Consider the following 19,817-nt stretch of genomic DNA (forward strand, 5'->3'; position numbering starts at 1 on the left):
GTCACCGTCCTTCCCGGAAGTAAATATAATTGCGAATCAGACGATCGGAACAAGAGAAACTACGAATCCCAAGAAGCAACACGCTAAAAGCGGAAGTTAATAGACCGCTGTCAGATATCGGGAAGCGACCAATTGGCTGCTAAACTGTAGGACGCAGAGGCGGGGTTTATCTTGCGCTGAGCCTTCACGGATTGGGCGGGGTTGGTGTATGTCACGACGAAACGGGCTGTTTGATTGGCCACCGCTGCTCTAAGGGATTTTGGCGCCAGTTTCGAGGGCAGCCGTCAACTTGTCGAGATGTTTGTGAGTGATCTCCGTAAAGAGTTTTACGACGTGATCGTTACCGAGGTGAGAAGGGTAACCGGGATAAAGGATTTTTTTTCCCAAATAAATGATATGACACCACTCACTGTCTCTTCTCTGATTTCCAGCGCGTTCTTCTCCTTGTTGCACCTGATGTTGATGCTCTCTGCGCCTGTAAGGTACTTCAGGTAAGAACAAACCAAAATTAAGTTTTTTTTCAACAATTTAAATCACCATACCTACTTAAAACAACATGTAACTATGAAATAAAGCCAATAGGATTGCTTTATCACTAACAAGTTTTTATGCAGCTTAGTTGCTGTAAAGTACAAGATACTGTTTTATTACAGAGAAAATGTAATTAAAAAAAAAGATTTTGCATAAAATTGACAATGGGAGATTTCTGCATATCTGGTTTCCATTAAACTCACAGTGCCCCTTGCACAGATCCGACAGTATAAACACTTCATCCCCACATATAAAGCTGGTCATACCACCTAGTTTGCCAAATGAGTGGATCTTTGTCCCATATGTCACAGCACCACACTGATTGTTAGGCCTTCGACCAATGATTGGATCATAATGGCTGCTAATGCAGGCTGTTGGGAGAGGTCCACATCAATACGTATGTGGTGCTCTTCCCAATGGGTTTTTTTTTTTTTCTACACTGCCTAATATGTTGGCCAGGTAAATATCAGGGATGAAGTCGGAGAGGACCCATGTACCGGTAAATACAACTTATTTTATTTCCCACCAGATAATGTGCATGGTACCAACAGTGTTGCAGCTCTTGAACCATTTAGGGTCTGCTACTAAAACACTGTTACTAAAACAATGTAAAGTGTACTAGTGAGTATAAGTTACCAATGATAGAAAAACCTAGAAAGAAGGATAAATATTTCATTTCTGAAATCTGAACACTTGCCCCAAGTTGGTTCTATTATTCCTCCATCTCCAGCCTTTTGCCCAAATGAAAACATTTTATAGTGTAAAATTCTTGTGAAAGTTTTGCATTTGCTACATATAAATAGTGCATCTGTGTAATGGTGGATACTATGATTTAACTTTTATTTTTACCATAACTACGTAGTCATATTTTTTGGTTTTGGTCAAATGCACCTTAGAAGTTTAGTCCAAACCCTTATTAGCACATTTACAAAATATTGCAACAATTGTGAACAAATATTTGTTCTATTCAATTGTCCAGAGTGGTAATGTGCTTGGTCTTAAATTTTCCAATTCTTCCCCCTTTATTAAAGGAACAGTAACACTAAAAAATGAAAGAGCTTTAAAGTAATAAAAATATAATGCACTGTTGCCCTGCAATGGTAAAACTGGTGTGTTTGCTACAGTAACACTACTATAATTTATATAATAAGCTGCTGTGTAGTCATGGGGGCAGCCATTCAAGCTGTAAAAAAGGAGAAAAGGCACAGGTTACATAGCAGATAACAGATAAGTTCTGTAGAATACAATAGTGTTTTATCTGTTATCTGCTATGTGCCTGTGCCTTTTCTCCTTTGAATGGCTGCCCCCATGGCTACATAGCAGCTTATTTATATAAATTATAGTAGTCTTTCTAAAGTAAACACACAACTTTTACCAGTGCAGGGCAGCAGCACATTATATTTTAGTTACTTTTATACACTTTCATTTTTTGGTGTTACTGTTCCTTTAACTCAAACTGCCCTATCACCTTGGCTGATATCATAACATCGGGCAGTGTGCTCTAGAAACACTATCCCATCAAAGATGAAGACCAGGTTTCTAGAGCCCAGCTGCTGGACAGTGATAACCTGCACTTGAAGTAGTGAGCCATTTTTTGGGCCAAACCAGCTCTTTAAAGTCATGTGATTTTAATAACCATTTAGTTTAGGGGAATTAAAAAATCTGCAAACAGTGCTAGGATAATCCAAAATCCTGGATTTGGTGCATGCCTCTCCTTAATGCATTAAAGGTACCTGCCATTTAAAAATCTAGCACCAAAAAAGCATAAAATATGTAGTCTTAGCACTTTAAATATAGGCTGAAAACTGTTGATTTTTCTTAGTGAACTGGTAGACTATTTAGCATTTTTAAGAAATTTAAAAATGTCTAAAAAGTAGTTTTGTTTTTTTTTTCTCATTTTAAGTGTATGCTGGCCAAATTACCCACCAAGTAAACCCATCATTTGATACACCCTGGGTGTACTAGTAAAGGGCAAACAAGTGCAAGATCATTTGTATTATACGACTAGTCACAAATGTTTAAAGTATTCTGGATGCATGGACATTAATTGATGTTTTAGGAGTTTTCTTTAAAGGACATGTAAACCCCACGCACAAACAGCCTCTTAGAAATCTTTTTTTAATACCTGTCACACTGGTTGTCCAGAGGTTAATAGAAAGGCTGCAGCATCCCATTAATCACTTAGATTTCCTTCTCCTCCTGTAACCCACTCAGCCCCCTCCCTCAGAGATTTGCTTTGACTTCTGGCTTGTGGGCATGCTCAGTTGTTCTAAGCTCCGATTACCAAACACGCTCTCCAGTCTAGCAGCCAATGAAGAGATGGCATTTCTGGGTCCCATAGAAGCTCAGGTCTAGCTGTCTGCTTCAATGTTTTTCTTCTAACCTCCTGTCCTGAGCTCAGCTTAAACAAAGCAGAACTTTTATCGAAGACAGTTCTGCCTGTGTGAGCCTGTATTCTTTATGAAATGTATGCTGAATTCGGGTCTGTGTGTGTATGTTTGCAGATATAAATGTATTTGATTATGTATCAGGAAAAATGGCCACTGGGTGAAAGCTGCTATTTGCTTTAGAAAAAATGTAATTGTGCTGATAAACAGAGGGGGATATATGCAGTGCAAATTATGCCATTTGGGTGGGGGAAGACGTGCCCACCTGATATATATTGTAGGCAAATGTAGGCTTTACATGTCCTTTAAGAATCTGTATACAACTAAATTGCCCCCTCCCTCATCTGCTATGTTGGACTGTTTTAACAATCAAAACAAATCCGGTGTAAGCAAAGCCTTAAATGGGAACTCCATTTTAAAAGTATATGTACATTTTAATATTGAAGCAATATGCCTTTTTATATTTTTTTCTGACTTATAAGAACTTAAAATAAAAATAAATTAAATAAAATCTTGATCTCCTTACAGACAAAGCATCAGTTCCCATAGTGTAATGCAACAATGCATTGTGGGAGTTGGTGTCTTAGCTGGAGGAACGGTGACTTGCTGCATTGTTTAAACTCTAGGGACAAGAACAAAACTTTTAGACAGATGATGCGTGCAATATCATTTAATTTAATTGGATAGCTGCTAAAAATAATTAACTATATAAGGCTGCACAATGACGCTGAAACCCCCTCATGTAAACAGAGATATGATTTTTGTATTAAATGTCTTCTCTGATAGCTTAACCAGTGTTAATCTTTTTTGTGCACAGGCATTATTTCAGTGTGATCATGTACAGTATACCTTGGTCCCAGTCTCTGGCTGGCAGGAACTTGAAACATTGTTTCTTGAACATAAAGAACAGGTAATCTGTCATTCTTGTACTGTTTCTTTTCCAATTCTCATTTTATAGCATATGTAACCTCACCAGTGCTAGGTGTCTAGTTTGGCTGCATCTTATATCTGTTATACAGTCTGCAATTTTATTACCCATCACCTTCTTTCCAGATAAGGCCAGAGGTGATTTTAGTTGCAGGGGCAACTAGCTGTACATCCGCTTTCAGCATCATTCAACTTACGGCAGAAGTTTATAAATATAATATCAGTAACTGTGGTTTAGCTTTGATGCTCCTTCTTAAATGGCCAGTGGCACGTTCAAATAAAAATTCCCTGAATGCAGTTATACAATGATGTTTATTTCAAGCATTATCATTCATCTCATGCATTATGTAGGGGATCTAATTGCTTAAAATGGGATGGCTTAGCTACAGGAATGTAGCTAAAAGGAGTGAAGAAAAGCTTTCTAGTACTAGTTCTTAAAGGGGTTGTTCACCTTTGAATTCACTTTTAGTATGATGTAGAGAGGGAGATTCTGAGAATTTGCAATTGGTTTGCTTTTTTTAGAATGTTTAATTTGTTCTGCATCTCTCTAGTTTGGAATTTTAGCTGTTATCTGGTTGCTAGGGTCCAAATTGCCTTGGCAACCAGGGGTTTACTAAGGTAGAGTTGCAGTGAGAGACTAGAATATGAATAAGAGAAATGGTCTGAATAGAAAGATAAGTAATAAAAAGTAACAATAAAATTGTAGCCTCACAGAGCAATAGTTTTTTGGCCCCCATTTTAAAGCTGGAAAGAGTCTGAAGAAGAAGGCAAATAATTAAAAAAAAAAAAAAAAAAAAAAAAAATCTGTACAAACTAAATAATGAAGACCAATTGTTGCCATTCTGCCACATATTCAAAGTTAACATAAAGGTGAGCAACCACTTTAAGTTGCTGTATGTGCATTCTTATTTAATCAGTGAAAAGTTCAGGACGTCTGTAACATTTTAGAGGTTACTCACCTGGGCAAGAGCACTTTGTATACTGCCTTCCCAGTCCTAGTTTATTGTGTTTTTTTTTTTTTTTTTTTTGTTTTCCTGGCAGTGCTAATTCTGCCTGTATAATTTTTCCCCATTGTGTAATTACAGTTCCGTTACTTTGTTCTCATAAACTGTGGTGCAAACATAGACCTTCTAGAGACTCTACAGCCCCAAGAAGAGGCTATCTTTTACATATGTGACACTCACAGACCAATAGATGTGGTTAATATATACAATGATAGTCAGGTATGTAGTCTACAGAGTGATACTGGAAATCTTTCAGAAGTAGAAACACTGATCTGCTTATTTAATAAAAATTACCATTAAATTTAAAGATCAAGTTGCTGATCCGGCAGGATGATGACTTGGAAATACCTGCTTATGATGACATTTTCAATGATGATGAAGATGAGGAGGATGGGGATGATTCTGGAAATGAAAGTGATGGAGCAGAACCTTCTGGAAAGAGGAGGCGATTTGATGAGGTATATGTCTGTAATGTGTTATGTGCAAACACAGTTTATCTTAGCAGTTAAGGAATTTTGGTGAATTCTCAGTAACAAAATTTTAATTTGATATATAAGTGTAGCTTTTGTAACCCATTGTTAATTCTTGGTCCAGTTAAGCCATATTTTGTCAGTCTGCCTTGATTTCAAGTTTTGCTTGAAAAGCCTTACTAACATATACTGTTCAACCTTCTGTATTTAGGCAGCAGTGGAACGAAGGATAGAGAGGAGACGCCAGAGGAGGGAGTGGGAGGCTCGAAGGTAGTACCAAAAAGTTGTGCATCTTTTTTTAAATTTGTGCAGGTTTTTTGGTAATTCCATACGATATATCAAGTTGTCTGTAATTTTTGACCAAGAAAGCTATTATGTTTACCTTTTTTCATAGTACAGTCTGAGACAAAATAATGTTGTTGCACATGCAAATAAGATAATTGGGCTTATTTGCTATTAGAACTGGCTTGCAGTTGGCATTGGGTCAGGGCTGTCTGCAGGCTAGTCAGGTTCTTCTACTTCATTCTTAGAAAACCAGTTCTGCATGGACCTCCCTACGCATAGGGTGGCATTACTATGCTGAAACTAAGTGCTTTCCTGACTGTTGCCACAAATTAGTGAGCACATAATTTTTAAGAATGTCATTGTATTCTTTTTATTGTTTAGTACTAGGTCCCCTGGTTTTAATAAGCAAACTTTAACCCTACAGTGTACAATAACATTGACAATTCTGTGCTTCCTGCTTTGTGACACTCTTATAAGGTCTCTGCTTCTTACTCTGACAGCAATTTAGGGAAGGCTTTCTTTTTTTTGTACACAATAATTTCCCTATGTACAAAGCAATGAACATTGGGTCTGATTAAGCAGTGGAAGAAATTGACAGGCAGGTGTCTTAACCATGACCATGTAAGGCTTGCTTCAGGGCCGGATTTGTCTTCTGGGTGCCCCGTGGCCGCTCCTGTTGGTGGCCCCCCGCGCGCGCCAGCCGCGAGTGTGCATGCACTCCTTTAAACTTCCATACGGAGCAGTGGGGAGAGGTCCCGACTGCTCCGTATGGGAGCCAAATTTAAAAATTTTGTTGCGGCAGGGCGGCCCCTAAAACCCCTAAACTTTTGCTGCCCTAGGCCCGGGCCTTTGTGGCCTCTCCACAAATCCGGGCCTGGCTTGCTTGGGTGCTTTGTTCCACAAGGAACTGGCAAATTTTATTTGTCATTTTATGGCAGAAAGGTAGTGATTGAAAAGGCAATGTAAGAGTAACAAACTGTAGCCTTAAACTTGAATAATTGAAGCAAGTGAAACTTTACTCATAAGCCTGTCCTGAAGTAATTTTTTTTTAAAAATTACCATTACCTGGAATCCAACACTAATATAGCTTATGCTACATAAACCAAATCTGTGGCTTACTGAGGCTTGACTTGACAATAGCCAACCACTGTATAAGGTAACAGGAACACCACTGAGTATGTTGCATTTGAGTAAGCTTTAAGCTTCCCCCTTTAGTTACATTTGTATTATAGAATCAATCTATACTTGTTTTTTGATTACTGTTGACAGACTAGGCATTTAGCTGTCCCTTGTTTCTTTGCAGGAGAGAGATTCTTTTTGACTATGAGCAGTATGAATATCATGGAACATCAGTAAGTAGTAAAGCTGGTTATGCACTTCCATTATAGAAAGAAATTTATATATAATCTATATATCTTGCCAGCACTAATGCTTAATTTAACTTTCCTTTTTGGAATTAATTGGCATCTTTGGACTATAATGACTTTTTATTATAATTTGAAATTTTTAATTCCTATCATCCTGATATACCACTTTGGCACCTGAAACCATTGCTCATGTTTTGTTGTATTTATGATAACTAATTATTTCTTTTGTTTGTATAGTCTGCAATGATGATGTTTGAGTTGGCTTGGATTATGTCTAAGGATTCAAATGATATGTTATGGTAGGTATGCATTAGTTAGTATAATGAGGTATTACATTGTAGATTAAGCGTTTTTTTGTATCTGAATTATGTATTTTCCAGATAAAAGGAGAATGTTTATTTTCTTTTGCAGGTGGGCAATTGTTGGGCTGACAGACCAGTGGGTTCAGGACCGAATAACTCAGTATGTTAAACTGCTTTTATACTACTTTTGAAGAAATTGTGCTATTGTGTTGGCAAAAATTCAGTACTGTCATTAAGGCTAGCATTTTACAAGGGGACGTGTTATGGAAAACATTTGGATTCACAAAGAGCCATTCTCATGAGTGGCCAGTGTGCTTTGTGTTATTTCAGTGGAGATATTCAGACTTAAGCTTTGTTTTTTTTTTTGTTTTTTTTTTTTAATTTAAGCACTACATTGCAGTTATTTGCTTCTTATCCTGACTTCTACATATTGGCTCTTAAGGGGGTCCCATAGTCTGCAGAGTGCAGTCCCCTGAATTTATAGTTTTGCCACCACTATTTTACTTGAGGACAGAACTTATTTTAAGGTTGTACTTTTTTTCCCCACTAGTAGCCATTTTCTTTTTTTCATAATCCTTTTGCAAAAGTCAGCAGCATTATTTGCTGACCAGAGGGCATGGCCTTCGGGAAAAGAGTGGTTGCCTTAATGCTGTGGCTGAACATTTGTTATTAAGTATGCTCATATCCTGTTAGTTGCCATAAAATTATGAGCAAAGGTATTCCCTTACTTAAGCACATTAAGATTTTAAGAGGAGAGTGGCCCTTTAACTATAAAAACTAGAATAATTAGTTGGTTCAAGTCATGTCTTCCATTCCTGCTTGAAAAACATCGCTAGTGGTAGAAGTATTGTTATGACTCATTTAAAATGCTAAACTAGTAAAATATTATCCTAGTTTTGCTATAATTAGTATGACACTAACAGATTACACTTACTATACTCCTAAGAATGAAATATGTGACCGATGTTGGAACCCTCCAGCGCCATGTTTCCCGACACAACCACCGCAATGAGGATGAAGAAAATTCACTCTCAATTGACTGCATGAGGATAGCATTTGAATATGAGTATCCTTATAATATGATCTGCATAAAGAAATTGAATTTTAAGCTCTTTTACTTAGAACATAAAGTATGGTATTATATCACCTCTCTCTCCTTATTCCTGGACATTTGTTTCTGTTAAAGCAGCCAGCCATGCTAATCCGTGGTCTATGTACATATGTAAGAAAAAAACCTAGTAAGTTTTATACTTGAACCAAAAAAAAAGCAAATGGGTTTGACTATGCATTTGTCCACTGGCAGCATGAAAACTTAATATACTTTTCATTTTTTCTTTTGAAATTGTCACTATTGTAGGTACATAAAAGCAGCAAACTTAAGTTAAAAAAATTAAGATGATAAACAGTAGATAGAATTAGACAAACTGCAAACATCAGTCATGTAGTTCTATCCCATGAAAACATAAAAATTATTTACCTTCACATTAACTTTTAGTATGGTATAGACATTGATATTCTGAGACAATTTTTAATTGGTTTTTATTTTTTGTGGTTTTTCCCATTATTTAGCTTTCTCTTCAGCAGCTTTCCAGTTTAAAATTTCAGCAGCTATCTGGTTGCTAGGGTTTTGTTTACCTTAGCAACCAGGCAGTGGTTTGAATGAGAGACCGGAATATAGACTATGAATATAAAGATAAGGAATATGCACAGAAAAAAGACACCAATTTACTACATTGGGGTTTGCTTAACATGTTGAGCCCCCAGTGTATTATCCTTTTCTTGTCCTTTAAAAAAATGACTAGTGCTGGAAAATGTAATCCTGTACATGCAGTATGGTCCATGACCAACTTGTATATCAAATAATCAGGCCATCTCATAGAATGAATAGCTCTGCTTTAGCATTTGCATCAGTAAACCATGTTAGTAGAACCAATGGGCTTTGTAATGAAAGAACCAAACTGATCTTGCTTACCATTCAGATTTATTACTGTTCTGTTTGACCAGATTTTCTGTGGAATTTAAAAAATGTGTGTTATTTAATTTATGAGCAGAATTCAGTAATACAATCCTAGTTTGGCAGTTGTAAATTACAGATTTCTTTTTAAGTGGATTATTACTATGTTTTTCCATTCATCACAACTGCAAGGACATGTGTATTTTAACTGCCTAATTATTCAGTATAGGTTAGATCCTACTTAATATCACATGACAGCACATGGATTCTGCATCTGTTGGACAGGCCATCATCTATTCTGAACCTATACGGGTTTGTATATGGCCAGTTTGACTCTGGAAAACCTAGAGAGCACTTTGCTGCATCCCACAAAGCAAGATATAGACATTAAAACAAACTTCTTTTTTTTTTTCTCGTGGAAGTTGAGAGGTTACTGAATAAATGTATATTTTAGCTTTGTGTTTTTAAGTGTTCCTCATATACGGATTCACAAATGCATTTAAAAATGTGTAATTAATGGTCAGTATTTTTCATGATTTGCTTAATAAGTATGCGTTAAACAAATTCAGAATTCTAAGAACAAACTGCCACTTTGGTACAATGCATACATGTTATGGTGGAAATGATCTTGTTGTCATCCTTAACTTATTGGTACCAGTCTGCGTCTTTCGCTGTATCAGCATTGGTCTCTGTATGAAAGCATCTGTAACTCCTGTTACACATCTGCTAGTCTCAAGCTATGGTCTGTGCAAGGGCAGAAAAAACTTCAAGAATTTCTTGCAGACATGGGGTAAGCTTTGTTTACTTTGTATAAACATGGTAATGCTGATTGTTCTCCATATCTCACTTGATGCTAGTTAACACTTGAAAAAGCAAGCTTGTGCGCTCTGTATATTATGTGCAAGCCCTTTCTGAAATCTGCCTTTATCCAAATACCATTGCCGGATTTACAATATATTAGAGTGTATTACTATTTAAGTATTTTATTTGTATATGTTATTTTCAGGATGCCTCTTAAGCAAGTAAAACAGAAGTTTAATTCTATGGACATATCTTTAAAGGAAAATCTACGGGAAATGCTTGAGGAGTCGGCAAATAAATTTGGGTAAATGTTTAATTGTTGTTCATTAGTTTGTCTAGAATGTTGCTCACCGTTGACTTGTGATAAACTTTGCATTCAAAACATTGTCACTATTTGGTCCTTTGCTTAGCTGAAATACTGGGGCACCCACATGTTAAACATGCTTAAATGTCTAACAGTCCAAAAAATATGAAATTCTTTTTATTAAAATACAATTTATTGGGTATAAACTTTTATGGTAAGTCATAAGGGCACTTGGGGCATGCTTGTGATGCCATGTCAGTGGAGCTACAAATTGGAGTGGATCCACTTTCCTCAGCCCTGTGGCCTAAATATATTTAGTCAACACCCTTAGAGCCTGCGGGTGTTGTTAAACTTAGTATCAAAAAATTTGAACAGTTCAAAGCATAATGTGTAGATAAGAGCCGAATCTGTAATTTTTGTGTAAAATTTTAAATAGTCACAGCAAAATAAAAATAAGTCTTTACCATCAACATAGGAAGAACAGTAAAGGGCACAGCTAAGGCTACATATCTAAAGCTTTGATTGTTTGCATTCCTCTGAATGCTTTTGTAGAGTTTAATAGGTAGGTTAAACTTGATGAACTTGTCTTTTTTTTCCCAGTCTTACTAGATAACTTGATCTTATGTAGTTTTGTGAGCAAAACATGTTGCTTGACATAGTTAATTGATGTGTTTCTTTGTGTGCTTTAGATGATTCCTTATTATGATTGTTTATTTAAAAACCACCGGTTGCTAATTTTGACAGAATGAAGGATGTGAGGGTGCAGACGTTCAGTGTGCAGTTTGGATTTAAGAACAAGTTTCTGGCCAGTGACATTGTATTTGCTGTGCTTTCTCTCCTGGAAAACATTGAACGAGATGAGAAGGGAACCGATAACTTTATCAAGGCCTTAGATAGCCTCTCCAGGTTAGTTACTCTACTTTACCCTATTTTAGTATTTCTGAGGCAAATGGCACACGTCGTTTCACAAATGCGTTCACTGACAGGCACAGGATCAGCCTGGATTTTTATATAAGAATTTTATTGTGGTTTTTATATTGGAATGCTGAACTATGCATTTTCGCATGAAAATTCACTGTGTGTGGGCTGACAGGCTGATCTTGTGCCTATTAATAAGCACATGTACAGAGGACAAAAGGTAGCAGAACACTTCCTCCATTGGTGTATATATGATTGCTCAGAAAATGACCCATCTACCATTAGCTTTAAGATGGCCATACATTGCCTTGTGGGCCAAAGTTGCCTTGCAAGGAAACACTGGGTGACTTGGAAAGCCGAAACAACATATATTTTCCTACAGGATTTACATTACCGTCGGAAAACATTCAGATGAGATTAGGAAGCTTGCAAAAGAAAAGGAAACATTGCTGTTAATTTTCCAAATCTCTCTTCTTTCTTCAGGAGTAATCTGGACAAACTGCACACTGGCCTGGAAATGGCCAAAAAACTTTTACGTGCTATTCAACAGACAGTGGCCAGCTGCATCTGCACAAACCTTATATTGTCCCAGGGCCCCTTCCTCTACTGTTACCTGATGGAGGTCAGTGTTTGTATGTGATCCTGCTATGTACTCGAGTAGAGCCTTATTTATTTGTATAGTCATTACATTTAATTAGGTGCTCTTGTATATACATTTTATTCTTATGTAATAAGTCCCTGTTGCATTTTATTTGTAATGTTGAAAGTTTATATTGCTCCACATTATGGACAGGTTTTTTTATGCTGTTTTATATCTAGTTGAGAAAATAACTTTGGCGGTTCAGTGTATAACTGTTGCAAATATATAACAATGCTATTCCCACAGATGGCTTATCTCTTTATGTTCTAATGTTTGCTGTAATGTGCATTTTACAGCAATGATTTCCATTATACTCAGTGGGAGGTGGTTTAAGGTATTTTAGCTTTGAAAGAAAAGTCGCATATTTAAAACAAAAATACATATGAATACATTAATATAGCAAAAGGTTTTATTATATCTACAAAATGGATACCCTATTAGGTTTATATGTTATATTTCCCCTTTAATACAGTGCAGTTGGGCCCTTGCAGAGTTGTCCCACGTATGGGAAGACCTGCACAGAACCTCTGTTATGATGATCATATGCTGATTTGGCTCGGCATTTATGTGGCAAAATAGGGCAAAGATCTGCTTGTTTGATGACCTTGCAAAATGAGCACATTTTTGTGTACAGCCAGCATAAGTAACCAATAGGCATCTGTAGCCCTGTAGTGTTTTTTATTCTAAAGTACTGTACTCTGTACATGCATAAGATGTTATCAGATCAATACAAAGCAATATAAGGTGGGACATTTTGGTAAACATAGGTAAGCTGGTATTTTAACTAACTTAACTTCACATTGTAGGAGCTGCAGTTGGTTGAACAACCAGTAGGGGCTGCTGTTAAACGTGCTGTCTTTTTCTTTCTGAATAGGGGACACCAGATGTTAAGATGTTTGCCAATCCTATATCTCTCTGCCTGCTTTGTAAATACTTGCTGAAGTCCTTTGTGTGTTCTGTAAGTAATAACTTCTCTAAATCTTAGGGCTCTGGTACACGGGGAGATTAGTCGTGGGCGACTAAACTCCCTCGTGTGCCAGAGCCCTTAATGTTATAAGAAAAAAAAAAAATTGGGGGGGGGGTGGTGGTGGTGGTAATTGTTTGTGTATTTTTCTGTGGCTTCTAAAATGGCCAAAAGAATGTATAGATATTTAACCAATTTTTCACAGACATGCACACAAACCATTACCCTTTTTACCTTTTTTTTTTTTTTTTTCATATTACCTTTTCCCCATCTTGATGTGCTGACGATATCTCTTTAGAAATGCAAACCATGTACCAGATGACATTGAAAACAAATCAGCCTGTAGGCTGATTAGACAAATTGCCTAAGGGACGCATGGCCCTTAACATTCTTGTATCAGGCAATGACATCACACAGGCACAGAATTAGGTCACTGTTTGGACCAGTTTTACCTTTTGGCAGGGCAACTGTGCCTGGAGTCCACCAAAACTAGTTGTTTTTCGGACAACATATACATAGACTGTTGAAGACTTGTGCAATTCAAATTAGGGATTGCGGCAATCTTCAACTACCTGCCCAATGTTACAAGGCCACTGTCAGGACAGGTGGGGGCCCCAAATGTTGCAAAATGTGGAATTTGGGTAGATCATGAGCATGTTAGGGCCCAATGCTTTTAGGACAGCTCTATTGGCACATCCTAATGAGAGCCTGCCCAGGGGTTGTAGGAGCTGTTATTGCATGTGTCATTTCACGATGATAGATCTTTCTGAATTGACCTATGGGTCTAATTGAAAAATTGGGGAAGACGTTAAAGACATTTGTGGGTGTTTAATGTTTTTCTTTTCCTTTTTTTTTTTTGCTTTCATTAATTAACCGGTTTTAAATTAAGTCTACCCAAATTGTTGCCCAAAGAAAAGCCTAAGTGCCCCGTCACATCGGCCATTTTCCACCACCTAACATCAGTGTGTACTGTGCTTGACATGGCCCTAATACTACGTTTTTTTAAATTTTTTATTAAAGACCAAAAACAAACGCTGTAAGTTGCTTCCACTGGTGTTGGCAGCTCCTCTGGATGCGGAGAAGGGGACGGTGATCATGGTGGGGATTCCCCCTGAAGCAGAGAGCTCAGACAAGAAGAAGTAAGTCATTATTGTGGTTTCCTTTCTTTAAAATTGTAATTCTGAAAGAAAAAATTATTGAATAATGTGTGTGTGTGTGTGTGTGTGTGTACAGTATATACAATTAAAGAAAATGTGCCTGCACTTGTCTCCAAACGTTCTATATGTTTGGCACGAACCAGCATTCTCAAGTATAAAAACAATAAAATGTCTTTATTTCACATGTCACTTGTGTCCAATGTTTTGGGCCACATTTGGACCTTCCTTGATTTAATATTTGAGAGTGCTGGTCCGTGTGTGTGTGTGTACAGCACTCGACAGGTCTTGTGCTAACAAAAGTAATTTAGATTTTACTTCACAAACCCAAGAATTTTTCTTAAGTTGTTTTAGACTCTGCTTAGTATTAATTTTTTTTTTTTTCTTTTGCCGTCATGCTGCAGTTTTTTTGGACGAGCATTTGAGAAAGCAGCGGAGAGCACCAGTTCTCGGACGCTCCACAACCATTTTGACATGTCCAGTAAGTAACTGGTTGCTTTTTACAACTGCAACATTATGAGTTTTAAAAACTTAAACCAGTAACATTAAATAGAGCTCTCTGAAAGACTTTTTCATTGAAATACATTAACTGTTGGATGTAGATGCATGTGCAAACCCACCATCTGATCCGACTTGCATTACAGCTGTGGGGATCAGATTTTGTTGATCCTACAAAATCTTGTGCTGTTGCTTGGTCTTGCATGGGTCAAATATAACCAAATCTGACCAAAATCTCCTTTTGTAGTTTAGTCTTAATCCTTTAGATCGGCATGAATAGCATTGGATACGGTTTATTTCCCTGTGTAAGAACTAAACCCACTGTATTCTATGCAATTTATCTGTTCTCTGCTGTGTAAAACTGGAGCCTTTTTGCCCTGTTCAGCTTGAATGGCTACCTCCATGGCTGTACAACAGCTAATATTTTTTTAAACTATAGCAGTGTTTCTGAATCTCACACCTTTTAACAGTGCAGGATAACAGGACATCATAATGAATGCATATAAATCACTTAATTTGTTGGTGTTACCATTCCTTTAAGATTTCCTTGAAGCTTAAACTTAATTTTTTGGGTTCTTTCCTTTTGTACTAAGACCGTAGTTGTGCACAGTAGCTGGCTACCTCCGGCACAAAGGAGTTCTAATGAGGTCAGCCTACAGGAATTCTGACCTCTGTCCCTTTTGATATATTGGAGTGTTTGGAATGTTGCCAGCCAAGACTATTACTCTATAGGTACTTGGTAGGGAGGAAAAAAAGGTTGGCTTCCTGTATTGTGCCTAGGAGCATTCACTGACTCACGTTCACTAATCTCATAATAATGCCTGCATTACAGTAAACATCCTACCTGTGCCTTGCATATTGCCATACAAAGTGTGTGCTTGATATGCAATGTATGTCTAAACTTCTATTTATATTTTCTGTGTATTAAGTAATTGAGTTAAGGACAGAGGACCGCAGCAAGTTCCTGGATGCGCTTATCTCTCTGTTGTCATGAGGTATGTAAAAGGAAAGGTGTTGCTTTACTAGTCCATATATGCAGTATGCATTGAACATTTTGCATTGATAAAGTGATAATCTTTAGTCTTTAGTATCATGGGTCCAGTTAATAAAGAGTTTAGCAGTTTATCAAGTATCCCAAGAAAATTAGGCATTGTATTAATTAGGTGGTACTGGGACTGAAATTCGTGTGAGCTAGTGCTGTCAGTGTCTGGGGTTAATACAACCTTGCACTGTTCTGTGTACAAGTAAAAGCAATTAGTGAAGAGGAGTTTTTCCAAATTCATAGGTGAGGCAGGTCTGGATTGTTGGATAATGTTGCTTAAAGGGGCAGTATACCAGTTTTTCAGCATGAGTGCAATAAATGTGACTTGTGCTTAACATACTTTTTTACCTATAGTTTTAATCACAAAAAAATCTATGGCTTCTCATATTTATTGCGATGAACTTGGGATATTGAAGCTGCTCCATGTTTCTACCTTGCAAGGTAGACAAATATATTTCCAGGCAGATTTCCAAGCAGAAGTCCAATGTGAGGGGGATTATCTGTGCATTATTCATCATAAGCGCTATTCAATGCACTCATGTAGAACAAGTGGTATCCTGCCTTGTGTAATCTAATTCAGTCTGATTTCATATCTGCTCACACATAACATATGGCACTTGGGCTAAAGTTGTTTTCATTTTTGTTCTCACTTATTCATTATTATAGTTGAAGGAATACTGTCATGGGAAAACATGGTTGTTTCAAAACCCATCGGTTAACAGAGCTTCTGCAGCAGAATTCTGCATTGAAATACATTTTACAAACTTTTTTTTTTTAATTAATTTTGAAATGTCACATGGGGCTAGCCTTGGTCTTCATATACCAGGGTGCCACAGCCACATGATCTGTGCTTTGATAAACTTATAGGAATAAGGTAGTTTTCCCCTTTACTTCAGTGACTGACTCAATATAAAGCAATTGGCCATTTCTGGGGGGCTTATACTTTAAAGCTATATTGTTTGTATTAACTTTTTTTTTCCTGTCATTTCAGTAACCCATGGCTATTTTCACCTGCCTCTTCTCAAGATCTCTTACTGACTTTTGTAAATGTGCATTTTAGTCTCCCATTTTAAAGTGTCTTTTAAAAAAATATATATGTACTGACTAAATTATTTAGCTGAATGTATTAAGCCCAGTGTAATAACATGTTTGTATCTAAAACTGTAAATAAAAATTAAATTTCTATTGTAAAATTTGATGTCTATTAAGTATTTGGGTAATTACAGAATGAGTGAATGTTAGCAGTGTACATTTAAGGAGCAATACATTTTTGTTGCTCAGAGAAAGCATGTTGGCTGTTCCAGGAATTCCTTTTTAAAGACTATTGATGCCTTTATAAATCCGGTGTCTTGTGTAACCACAAACCATGTGGACCACTTTGGTTTTAAAGGTATAAGAATTCTTTCAGGCAACAAAATCGAACTGCCTTACTCCTGGTACTGGAGAGTGTTTCATCCTGACATTTCATGTGCAGTGGCTGAAACTGCCAAACAGGCACAGGTGACATGGCTTTGACTGTATATGACTAGCAGTGAAACACTTAAAGCAGAGTTAATGCAGTATTTATTTGGGGGGGGTAATTGGGGGAGCCATAGGTACTTGAACGTTTTCTGTTTTAACTAAGTTTGTGGTAACGAGGACATCCAGGAGGATATAGCAGACAGGAAAGTGGACACTTGAGACGTAAGAGATGAAAAAAGTTCAAGGCAAAGGAAGTACATTTGAATGTCATCAGCATAAATAGAGTACTAAATGCCAAAGGAGGAAATGAGCTTTTGAAAATGCAGTGTATATGCAGAAAAGCAGAGCCATTAGCACTGATCCTTTTAGAAACCCATGTCAGAGTTTTGGTGGGGGGTAGGTTTTACCAACAAAGTGTGTACCTTCTAACTGACCCCACACTTTTTTTCCAAATGCCATGTTTGCTAACTTAAGAACCCTCAAGTGATCCCCTTTGCAGTAAAAACACTAGATACTCTCCATGTCTATCGCTGTGTAGGGGCACAAACAACGGGCCTGCCCGATTGATATCTGGGCTGAAATCGGCCAGATATCGTTCAGGCAGGTTAAAAAATTTAGTCTGATTGGGGACCACATCAGCTTGTTGATGTGGTCCCCGAACCAACTGCGCCTATTTGGCGTTATAATTTGATAATTTGGCCCCAGGGCCAAACGACTGAATTAGCCTAAATTCACCCGATATTGCCAAGCGAGCGGATCTTAACATGTGTGGCCACCTTGATTGATGTATGTGCACGAGCTGAGAAATTGACCTGTCTGTCATTAGCCTTAACCTGTGGATTATCTATTTAAATAGATATGAGCTCCAGTGGTATTACAAAGTTACTGGGACCTGAAAAATTTTGGAAATAAGTCAATTTTATCAACATATAATAGAACTGCTTATCAATGAAAGTCCAATGTGCCCTTCAGCAGTCAGTCTCCTTCCTCTATAAATAAAACCCTCTTGGGCACTGCCACATGGAGTGGATTCTCAGCTTGCAGATAAACACTGGCTGAGATTCTGTCCCTAAGGGTCCCCATACATGGGCAGATCCGCCTACGGGTGGGCGATATCGGGAGAATCTAGGGTAATTCGATCGTTTGGCCCTGGGGCAAAACAATCGAATTATAATGATGGGCATAGGCATTTAAATCCAAGTCTAAAATCTAGTCTGATCGGGACCGCATTGGCTCGTTGATGCGGTCCCCGATCCGACTAGATTTTCTAACCTGCCTGATCGTGATCTGGCCCATTTCAGGCCAGTTATCGGTCAGGCAGGCCCATCTGGAGTGCGCATACACGGGCCAGTTAGCTGCCGAATCGGTCTAAGGCAGTGCTGTCCAACTTCTGTTGTACCGAGGGCCGGAATTTTTCCGACCTACGTGGTGGAGGGCCGATAATGGAAGCCAGTTTTGACCACTCCCCTTTTTGAAACCGCACCCACTTGAAACCACACCCATGTTATCACATGACCATACCCATATGCAAAAACCTGCCATACTCTGCCTGCCCTACCCTGCCTTTGTGTGTGCCATACTCTGCCTTCCCTACCCTGCCTGTGTGTGCCATACTCTGCTTGCCGTATGCTGCCTGTGTGTATGGCACACACAGGCAGCCTACAGTGACACAATGCTGGCACTGCTTCTCCAGTCTGCACAATAACTACAGGGTATATATTTAAAAACGTTTTAATTGCAGTAACACCTCAGTATATGTTCTTTTTGTAGTATGCAGGGATTATTTGTGGGTTTCTACTGCTCCTGAGGTGTGAACAGGGGAACAATGGGAGTGATTACAGTCTGAGTCTGAGGTGTGAACACTGCAGGGGGTGAACAATGCAGAGATTAAAAGGTGTGAACAACACAGGGGATTACATATTTAAACAATACAGCCTGATTACAGCCTGAATCTGAGGTGAGAACCATGCAGGGGGGGGCAGTTAATCTCAGTACTGATACCATTTAAAGTTTACACAAGAGTAAGCCATCAAAGCAGCCAGACAGGTGGGGGGCCACACAGAGGGGGGTCGCGGGCCGCCAGTTGGACAGCACTGGTCTAAGGGACCGCTATCGGCAGCTAGAATCAGCCCATGTATGGGGACCTTAAGTTCCAAAAAGCTTATCGATCTGCCTCCACCCAAAGCCATTGCATTGGCCCAGGTACTGGCGCTGACAAACTGAGTGGAATCTGACTCAGAATTGCATATGCGAGTGTTTCTTTGTCTAAATCCCATCTGTGTGCCTGTACATCAATTGGGGAAGATTCTTGCACTGCGTTTATCTGAAGGCTGAGAATCCGCCATGTATGGCAGTGCTTAGGATTTAGATAAGGAGGAGTTCATTATACAGAGGGCTTCTCTGTGGGCTGGTAGTTTATTTACCTTTTCTCTTCCTCAGTTGCTCGGAGGAGCCAGTAGAAGCTCGATAGGGAAACTTTCAGATTGTGTGGGTTTAGTGCAAAAAACAATAGATCATTTTTAATTAAAACAGGCAAAAGGTTTGTACTGCCCAAGCTGGATTTTTAAACAAGGGGGTAGATTGGCAAGAAAATATCTGTTTTATTCATGTTTCTCCTCTCATAGACTGCAATTGTTAGAAAATGTAAAATTTTAATTGATTTTAAAGATTTTTTTAAATGTAATTGCAAATAAAAACTTTTGTGTAGTATTTGTTTATCCCATTCTGTTCTCTGGTTCTAATGCTTCAAACAATGGGACAGAAGTCAGTTCTCCTCCAGGTTTGTTATTTATCTGGCTTCTGCTATAT

At 38.1% G+C, this 19,817-nt stretch overlaps 1 protein-coding gene across 1 annotated transcript; it reads left to right on the forward strand.

The window, feature by feature from the left end:
- Window positions 1-183: 183 nt before the first annotated feature.
- Window positions 184-16,741, forward strand: cdc45 (cell division cycle 45). The gene is made up of 19 exons (XM_002931882.5): window positions 184-348; window positions 432-491; window positions 3,736-3,828; window positions 4,931-5,068; window positions 5,158-5,307; window positions 5,531-5,589; window positions 6,908-6,956; window positions 7,209-7,270; window positions 7,383-7,433; window positions 8,220-8,339; window positions 9,886-10,017; window positions 10,234-10,332; window positions 11,077-11,238; window positions 11,734-11,872; window positions 12,765-12,848; window positions 13,875-13,993; window positions 14,413-14,489; window positions 15,436-15,501; window positions 16,540-16,741. The coding sequence occupies exons 1-18, from the start codon at window positions 298-300 to the stop codon at window positions 15,498-15,500; spliced, it is 1,710 nt and encodes a 569-aa protein (XP_002931928.1). The 5' UTR covers window positions 184-297; the 3' UTR covers window position 15,501; window positions 16,540-16,741.
- Window positions 16,742-19,817: the final 3,076 nt, after the last annotated feature.

Source organism: Xenopus tropicalis, chromosome 1 (assembly GCF_000004195.4).
Source record: "Xenopus tropicalis strain Nigerian chromosome 1, UCB_Xtro_10.0, whole genome shotgun sequence".
NCBI lineage: Eukaryota > Metazoa > Chordata > Amphibia > Anura > Pipidae > Xenopus > Xenopus tropicalis.